The sequence below is a fragment of the Embiotoca jacksoni genome, unplaced genomic scaffold (genome assembly GCF_022577435.1).
Source record: "Embiotoca jacksoni isolate LCO1_2020_lvr unplaced genomic scaffold, fEmbJac1.0.p SCAF_68, whole genome shotgun sequence".
NCBI classification, from domain to species: Eukaryota; Metazoa; Chordata; class Actinopteri; family Embiotocidae; genus Embiotoca; species Embiotoca jacksoni.
The window spans coordinates 1,426,314-1,436,264 of record NW_027185423.1 but is presented as its reverse complement, the minus strand read 5'-3'; the positions used below and the strand labels follow the sequence as shown (position 1 = coordinate 1,436,264).

Sequence of the window (9,951 nt, the reverse complement as noted above, 5' to 3'; positions counted from 1 at the left end):
CCTCCTCCCCCCTCCTCCTCCTCCTCCTCCTCCCTCCTCCTCCTCTGTTCCCATCAGCCTGTTTATCTTCAGACTTTAAGGAGCGTTTTGTGGTTTGATTTTTGCTCCTTCCAGTTTTCCAAGGAGAAATAACTCCTCATGATTCAGGTTCTTACTTGTCTGCTTGTCGTCTCTCCTTCCACTTCACCTCCCAGGAGGTTTTTTTGCTCTCTTCCTCCTTCATCTTCATCACAGCTTCTCCGGGTCTCTGTGAAATTAAAGCTGTTAGAGTAAAACTATTCTAATAAGGAGGTGAAAGATAGAATATAAAATAAGACACGATGCCAAGTTGACTGGAAATGTAAAATAGATATTTCCCAACACAGTCGTACATCTGTTGACTTACTCATGACGTCTTTTCTCCGTTTCCACCAACAAGAGAGGAGCGCTATAATAAACACAATACAAACAGACAAACTAACAGACAAACCAGCGATGAGAGCAGCAGAGCTGGATGGAGACACGAAGAACTCATCTGAAAAGATAAAACACAGAATTACACTTCGTTTCTATAGAATCCGACCCAATAGAATTAAAGTCAGAACATTTGATGAACCACGTTCACCTGGAAGGTGGATGTGAACCTCTCTGGTCTGGTTGATGTTGTTCTGTTGGACTCTACAGGTGAAGCTGTTGCTGTGTCTCTTCTCCACAGTCACTCTGCTGCTGACAGTATAGAGGTCATCAGGACCTCTGACGCTCTCTGTAGGTCCAGCAGAGAGGAGGTTTCCCTCAGCGTCCAGCCACAACACCTCAGGTTCTGGATACCAGCCTGCAGACTTACAGTCCAACATCACTCCTCTGGAGGATTCATCAAGTCCTGCTATGATGATATCAGGTGAGGAAACAGCACCTGTCGTTAAGCAAAAGGAGAATATGAACTATAAATAAAGTGACTGCACTCAACAATATAATTAAAGGGAGGATTTATTGACACGAACATCCTCAAGAACTTCAACTCTGAATAACTGTGGATATATTTTAAATGTAAAGCGTCGTTCTCAGCAGTGATTTCTTTATTTTAGGAAGAATCTCAGAGAGTTGAGGACAGGAGCTGGACGGCAGGAGGAGGCCGTGTCTCTACCGGGTCAGTCGTCCACTCACCAACAACAAGCTCAACAAAGGAGTCCGTGTTCAGCGCTGGGATGAAGCACCGGTACCTTCCCCCATCCGAGGGTTTGACCTCAGTGAGTTTGAGCGAAACGTTGCCGCGCTTCAGTTCCTCTGAGAGCAGCGAAGTTCGACCCCTGAAGGTGGCGTGTTTAGTGTCTACGAGTTCCTGACGAGAACGCAGCACGTGGACGTATTCGGGTTTCAGGTCCGATCTCGTCCACTCCAGCGTCATGTCGAGTGCGTCCACAGCCGGTTCCAGATGACACGGCAAAATGACGTCATCACCAACCGTTGCCAGTATCGGTCGAGGTGGACCAATTAACTGAGACTGACCTGAAAGAAATAGATCGTTGTTATTCATTTCTGCTGTAGGAAATAGAAATTCATCACACGGCTCCCTTCAAATATATTGCTATCATTTTATAGCGTGTTCGCTCTGGAGCTCGTGAGCGGCCGACCGTGTGAGTTGGTTACCTCCACTAGAGCGAATCAGGAGAAGATGGAAGGTCAAAACAGCGAGAGAGTTGAAGGGACGCTGAAGCGACCGTCGTTTCTTCCTCGAAAACATCCTTCAGTTCAGGAGAGAAAACACCTGATAAATCAAAGGGAGAAATCTACTCTTTAAAATTCATCTTTATGTAAATACCATCAAAACAAATCAAGTAATTCCTGAACAGGTTTGCTGCTTTAGATTATTTGATTAACGTGTGGATTCTTTAATTTATTACCAGTATTTGCATTTTTATACGCTATTTGAATCCTGGTAAATCGTATATATGTATTTATGAAGTATTTTTTATAACTTCTGATGTCATATTGAAATGCCACAAGTCATAAAGACGTTTGCATGTAATGCAGTTTAACGTTCACATTTACCAACACAGATAATCCTGAAGAAGGTTTATACGATTCATTCTGACGTTTAAACAGACAATACTTTCACGTTTCTTGCAAACATAGCAAAGATTGTTAAAAAAGACGTTCTCAACTATAAACAAATGTTTCGGTACCACAGTAGTTTGATGTTCCAGCTCGTGACCTCCTTTGTCCAACAGCAGCTTTTAAAAAGGAAACATTTTCTTTTTTGGACAGTTTGAACTAAAAATGAACAAACGTCCTGTTAAAACAACTAAAATATCAAAATTTTAAACACATCAAATCAAACTTATGAATGACTACAACTTTTCATACACAAAGACTTTAAGGTACACTTAAGATTCTGCTAAAGAGTATTACTAAAGCACTGCAGAACGACGTTTACTGTTATTGAAGCGAGTCTGTGTTTTAGAATAAAGGTTATAAATAGAATAAGAAAAGTTCAAATTCAAAGGCCTGCGTACCTGTTGTGTGACGAGTCCTCCAACGAACTGCACAGTCAGTTCTGTAAATCATTGTTAGTTATGACCTTAATCACCCGAGTTCATCAACTGTTTCTTGCAGGTGATGTAGTCACGGCTGATGAATGTCTTCCATTGCACATCCAATCAGAGTTTTACTATTTATTACGGTTTTTGTGTTGATTTTAGTTCAAGTTTTCAGTAAAAACTGCAAAATTTGTACAGACAAAATTGCCCTTGTAATTCAATTTAAAGCTTTATCTTGAAATACATAAATTCATGAGTTAACCATTAAACACGGGGCGGCGGTTTGTCCTGCTTTCACTGTGAGTGAATCCGGTAATAATTGAACTTTGAACGAGTTGCCATGGTAACTGATTCCAGTTTATCCCCATAACATGATACAGATACCTTTAAAAACCCCGTAGTGTGTATTAGTAGGAGGGAGTTCATGTAGTTGGATCTGCTGCTTTACTACCAGAGGAGGAGATTGTCGTTACGGGTTAACGCACGTTGTTTCTGCAGCAGTAGACGAATGTTGACTCCAGATTTGTGGATCAGTTCTTTGTTCTCAATTCCTTTAATTATAATATTCAATTGGAAAATAAATCAATGAAAAACAAATATCAATTTCCAAGATTAAAAAAAACATTTCACAAGGCTTTTTACCAAACCATAAATTCATAATGCATCTTATTATATGTATGAAGCATGGCAGTTAATTAATAGTTATTTCTGTATTAATAACTGTACAGTTATTAATAACTGTACAGTTATTAATACTCTTCACTGCAGAGGTTCCTGATTTTACATTCCAACATTACACAATGACATCTAGTGGCCACAAATGGTCAAAGCAGTTTTATTCTCGTTTAAATATATGAAAAGATCACGAGTGCATGTTGTATGTTGAGAGAATTTATCATCCGACTCCAAACCTCATTTTAAAACTTCTCCTTCAGAGTAAAGAACCAAAAACAGAGAAGACATCCCGTCACAGATCACCAAAGCTGCACGTGCACATAATTCAAAAAGGACGCGCTTCATCATCCTCCAGGAGCCAAACTAGTCGTCAGAAAAAGGTCAAATCGGGGACGATCCACCTTCGACTGCGCTGAAGACACTTTGACGCCGGCTGAAACTTTTGCTGCAACACCAGAAACGGTCTGCACAGGAAGAGGAAGTTGACTGTTCGCTGTATTTCAGTCAGATGCTCAGACAGCCGGCAGCAGGGCGACATGGAGGTCACAGCTCTCGGCTTCAGACTGGGTGAGTGTTCAGTGTTTCCGTCTGGTTTTTAAGTGTTCCTCAAACCATCCACGTCTCTCGTGTGACTTTGCTGCTTTGTTTGTCCAGTGATGCTTGAATTCCTTCTGCAGACCGGTTCCTCTCAACAAACAGGCCAGTATTTTTCTTTCATCTGTCGTAAACATCATTTTGCAAACTTGAAATAGAACCCGTCTTTCTGTCGGCTGCAGGTTTCCTTCGTGTTTCTCCAAACAGACTTCAGCACTTTCAACACGAGTCCGTTTCTTTCTCCTGCGTCGGGTTCGGTGACTCTGCTCGGGTGAAATGGATGAAGAACACCGGTGAGCCATCTCAAACGGTTCCTATCAAGACCTCCGGCGCCATCGATCGAGCCTACGTACAAGACAGTGGGACATACTGGTGTGAGACCGACACGGGAGAAACCAGCAACGCTGTCAACATCACCGTCACGGGTTGGTTTATTCCATCTTCTGGAGCCGTGACAACTTTAAACAACTTGCAGATAAAATGTTTGTGATGAAAACCTCTTCTTCCAACACATCTTCTTCCTCACTTACATACAGTACATACTATCGTACATTAAAATCCTTCTCCACATGTTGCTCAGATGGTCCTGTGATCCTCGACAGTCCGGCTCTTCCGCTGATGGAGGGAACCAACGTGACTCTGCGCTGCACAAACAAGGAAAACTCTGGCGAGCTGCACAGCGACTTCTACAAAGACGGCAGCGTCCTGGTTGGAGGTTCAGCGGGGACGAAGATCATTCACCGCGTCTCCAAGTCAGACGAAGGACTGTACAAGTGCAACACCTCCAGAGGTCGAACGTCAGCAGAGAGCCGGCTGGTCGTCAGAGGTGAGATAAGAAACAAACAAACAGATATTCAACAGGAAGTCACTTTGAACAACTTTTGTTTTTTGATAAAAGAAATCTTCCTTCCGTTTTCTTAAAGTAAACCAGGCTGCTTCATATTAACAGCTGTACGTAGTTGTATTTGTTACTGTTATAGCCAACACGGCTCCTCTGGGCTCTCCAACACCTCCCCAAGAGGTCCTGTCTGAGAGCCCCCGGGCCCCTCACGCCCTCGTCCTCCTCTGCGTTGCCGTCACCGTGTCTATGACGGTCCTGGTGCTGCTGATGGTGGGAGTCCTTCACGTTAGGAAACACAGAGGTACACAAAAGTATTCCTCATTACAAAGAAGAAAAGCTCTGGTCTTGAGGTTTAAGACACCACGTTGGGTTTGAGATGTTTTCTCATAGATTACATCAATAACAAACTTATAAAGTCGTTTGAAGTGTTTGTATTTTTGGGATGTTTTTGCTTTTAGTTTCCTCGAAGACACCAACAGCAGCATCACACTCCGATGAAGACCGGCCGACAGGTCAGCAGAAACGTGTCCTGTCGTTTTACTGCTTCAAACTGGCTGCTGTCTTCATGTGGAGGAATATTAAAGAGCTGCAGAAGTATTATAACGTTCTGCATTCAGCTGCTTCTACTGTTTCTTTTCCATTTCAGTCTCTGGAGATGACGATGCCGGAGTCACGTACGCCGCCGTGGTCACCAAACCGAGAAAAGACAAAGGTTTACTTTAAGATTTCTCTTCAAGTTGTTGGAGGGGTAATTACACACACATAGTGTGTACTTTCACCTTCAGTGTCACGTGCTACTTTTAGCATCTTCTAGCGTGTGAATGAGACAGCTGGTGAGAACGTGGCTCGTCAGACGTGCCTCAGCAGGACTCGCCGCCGCTGTTCGGTTTGAGACGCCGCTGCTGCAGATCATTTGAGCCTCGAGTCGAGTCGCAGCAGACAACCACAGCCTGAAAAGGCTAAAAGAGTCCGTTGACCCATTTAACCTGTCAGTGTGACCATCTGAAGAAACCTCTCAATGAACCGGCCCGTCGGGGTCCTTGTCCTCCAACTGGTCACTGAACCATGAACGACAAACAACATTTCAACAACTCGCATATTTAATAAAAACACATGATTTACTGCAGCTTTCTGGAAGAAGTTTGAACATTACAAAGTACATTTCTCTGTTGTATTACACACGAGACCAGGAAGGATCTTTTTATTTGTTGTTGTTGTTTTTCTCCAAACATGTTTTTCATGACTAAACATCTGAAAAATGCTTCTTCCATATCGTCCCATATCAAGTTGTCGTTACCATGGTTACATTTGACTTTCCGGTGTCCAAAAATACTGTACTTTCGCATTAGGACTATGATGTTCAGATTGTAGTGACACAAAAAAGGAGAGGTTTCTCCAGCTGCAGTAGAAGTTGACTTGTAGCAGGACGTCATGTGGAGAAAGATCGGAGGAACACGACGAAGGTTTGTGGCCGCTTCAGATCCCGCCAGCATCACCGAGAGGATGGACGTTTAAAAGCACCTCAAAACTATTTCAACAGAAAACGTACAAATGCAGTCACACTGTTCCTGGAATACTCGCATCAAGTGTATGAAAACAGTTTTACCAGATTTCTATTGAAGTGTGAAGAGATCTTTAAGTTTGACTTGAAGATGTTTGTCTCGCTGGAAGATGATGAATGTACAAATACATATGGGATTATTATTGTTATAGCACCAGTGAATCTGCTCAGATATACAAACTGAAATCTCCTCTCTGGATTTTTCAGATTTCTTGTGTTTTTGAAGTCAAATTTTAAATTATTTTTGCTCGAAGCAGAATCGGGATCGTCCGTCTCCATGGCAACCCCGAATCCATCAGCAGCCGCAGAACCAAGTTTAGAAGAGGAGGAAACGATTTATTCTCCTGTCCAGATGGTGAGACTTTAACAGCCTTCTTTTCATTTCACTAATGACTTTTTTAAAGGCATCTTGAGCTCCAAATGTCAAATGATTTATTTATTTCCAGTCTAAGACCCAAAAATACTCAGTTTAGGAAAGTGAGTTCAATAAGAGAGCACCGAATCCTCAAACATGAAATCAATGTTTGTCATATTTGAAAAGTGTTAAAAAATATCTGACAGTTATTCTTATTTTGAAATAGTAGACTGATCGATTCTTGCTCTGCCCTGATCCTGATCTGGATAATTGGACATAAAACCACAAACTATTGATTCAAACAGACAAATGAAGCAGATTTAATGATTGAATTTGAAAAATGACTCTTTTCTACAGTTTGACAGATTCATGTTTCACATTTTTACGTTCAGATTAACTCTGAACCTCAGAAGCAAAGTAAAATCTGATCAGGATCTTAGCTGGTCCAGAAACTCTCAGCTGTTTTTGTAACTGAGTAAATGATTGAGTTAATGATATTTGTATAATGGATTTAACACTTAACTGTATATATTTTGTCTTTCAGGCCACAAAGAGCAGCTGACTGACGAGACGCGAGAAAAGTGACAAAGAATAAAACTTAGAGTATTTCTACGTTTGTTTCCAGATTATAAATGTTTGCTTGTTTAAAAGGTTTATTTCATTATGGTATGAATAGAATCTCAAACTCTGTAATTGCTTCAACAAAAACATATATTTCCTGTTGCATCTACTTTTATATTTCAGTGTGGTATTTATATTTAGTGTTTTCTCTAAAACAGAAAAAAGACAGTCATCCACAGTTGCATGTTTTACAGTTTTAAACTACATTTATAAAGTAAGTAAATGAAGCGGATTTTCTTCTAAATTCTTCATTTAACTTTGCAGCAACGTCTATTTTTGTTTCAGTGAAGCCACGTGTTTGTTCACTCGTCTGAAGACTCGTTCTAAGAGTCGAGCTGCTGCAGCGGTTTCATACACTTACTGTTGTCAACTGCTGAATGTGTTTGACCTCCATTTGACCCCCTGCTGTCTGTAATGAATGTCGACATCCAACGATTCCTATTTCAGGAGAGAGGTTGATGCTTTGTTCAATGGGAGTCTGTTGGGGACAGAGGTTGCTTTTTTCCCCCCTTTAAGCTAGCCCCTAGTGGCCCTCAGTGGTATTACAGTTTAAGACACCTCTGTAATGGCTTCACATTTTAGACCTGGAAATTCTATCTTATAAATATCTTCATTTATGGATTGCGAAATTATATCTGATAGAAAAAAAAAACATATTTGGAAGTTGATGTTTCTCAAAACAAATTTAACAATGAACATCAACATCTCATCCACAACATCCCATCAACATCACAGAAAACCTGCAGGAGAAAACTGTACTTTTAAATGATTTAATACAAAATACAGACTAAAACCAAATTAAAGAGATTCAGAAGAACACGTGACTGTGAAGAACATGTTTGTGTTGAAGCTCAAATGACATTAAATCAGTGGAGCAAATACAAAATAAATGTTCCTCAGCTGGTTCAGCTCACATTTGCATTTTTTATTTAATCTTTGTCTTTCTAAAAAAATTTGAGAAAGAAATGAACAATAAAGAGTTAAATGGTAAAACTTTGGTCTCCAGGACTTCAGGTCCTTCCAGCTCACCAAAGGGAGGATGAGCGCCACGAACAAATTTCTGAACGAAAGTGCAACAATACAGACTTTGATTTCCATAATAATCTCAAATTTCATAGAATCCACGGAGAAAACTGATGCAGCCTGAAAGCATCACTGCAGTGATGATGTCTGATGGTAACGTTTGGTGTTTATGGATCACAGCAGTTTCTACTGTTCAGTCTGTTTTCTGATGACGTGGATGGAAACTTTTTGTCATGACTTGTTACTGTTGGTGATTAAAGCAACTAAATGAGGACTATAGTAGTTTGATCTCTCCAGTCTGAGTGATGAGGCTGAGCTGCAGCTGGTCTTCAGGCCTCCAGGGCTTCACTTCTGTCCACACCAGGTGACCAATATGAGGATCATTGCTGCCAGAACCTGAACACCACATCTGTAAATATAGTAAACAAAGGTCAAAGACTGAGAAGCAAAAGAAAGACAAAAAAAAGGAAATGAAAGAAAATAAATAAAGTAACAACATAACTGAAACATCAAGAAACACTCACAGAGATTTTCTTTCCAGCCTTGATTGTGTTTGTCTCCTTGAATGTGTACATGAAGGTTTCTGTGTTGTTGACTTGTAGTTTTAACCTGCAGCCTCCCAGTTGTTCCTCCTGCAGGACATTTAACCACCAGAGGAACAATGAGACAAAGACACAACAACAAATGAATGTTGGTGAGCATTAAATCTGTCATTTCTATTATTTACATGAAAATAGATTGTGACATTAACAGCAGGTTGTTGTTGTTGTCCTGGTTTGTACGGGACATTAGGAACACCTTGTTTAGTGTATTACTGTTCTACAGTTGTATAGTGTTGTATGTTGAACACCAACAGTACTTATTCAGTGTTTATCTACACAAACAGTGTTACCTGCTTGGAGGTGTTTATGAGACGGATATATCTGCCCCATTGGTCGACCTCCACAGTGATGTGTCCTGTTGCTGAGCTCTGATTGGCTGAACTGCTGCTGGAGGTTGTCTGTCTTTGTCCTAACTGAGTGAGACAACACACAAGAGACACTTGAAACTTGTCTGTCAAAGAGACCTGAAATCATGACATCACTTCCTGTCTAGCCTCTGTCCCACTAGCTTCATTAACAAATACAATCTCTGACTCAGCATTTCTTTGGTTGTTTTTTCTGAAATAAATAGTTTGTTCCAGTAGTTTACTCCAACAGCAGATATTTGAAATTCAAACCGTTGTTGTTTCAACAAAGTTCATGAACAGAAAGCTACGAGCACCTCAGAGCCGACACTGGTGTCACATCACCAGATCTCTGCCATTTGTAGGGATTGTGGGTCATGGTGTTTGTTAACGGCTGCTGAAAGGAACAAATCTGGACGAAACAGAAGTGTTGAACCACTTCAGGTCTCTGAAGTGTGATCTGCTGCACTTTTCCTCCATTTCTCATTTCTTCCATCCAGAATAATCAGTGCAGCGATGCTTTGAATGTTCAAACTGCCTGCTGGAAGAAAGTTGTTCTGCTCCTCCCTCCTCCTCCTCCTCCTCCTCCTCCTCCCTCCTCCAGCGATGCTTTGAATGTTCAAACTGCCTGCTGGAAGAAAGTTGTTCTGCTCCTCCCTCCTCCTCCCTCCTCCTTCCCCTCCTCCTCCCCCTCCTCTGCTGCTCCTCCTTCTCCCTCTCCTCTCCTCCTCTGCTCCTCCTCTGTCCTCCCTCCCCCTCCTCCTCCCCCCTCCTCCCTCCTCCTCCCCCTCCTCCTCCCTCCTCCCTCCTCCAGCGATG

The 9,951-nt window shown here is 41.5% G+C and overlaps 1 protein-coding gene across 1 annotated transcript; it reads left to right on the top strand.

Annotated features, from left to right (window-relative positions):
- The first annotated feature begins 3,727 nt into the window (after positions 1-3,727).
- Positions 3,728-7,389, top strand: LOC138214136 (low affinity immunoglobulin gamma Fc region receptor II-a-like). Its single transcript, XM_069175504.1, has 8 exons — positions 3,728-3,758; positions 3,968-4,210; positions 4,366-4,611; positions 4,745-4,927; positions 5,085-5,138; positions 5,273-5,338; positions 6,445-6,542; positions 7,087-7,389. Exons 1-8 carry the CDS (start codon positions 3,728-3,730, stop codon positions 7,102-7,104), a joined length of 939 nt encoding a protein of 312 aa, XP_069031605.1. The 3' UTR covers positions 7,105-7,389.
- The last annotated feature ends 2,562 nt before the right edge of the window (positions 7,390-9,951 follow it).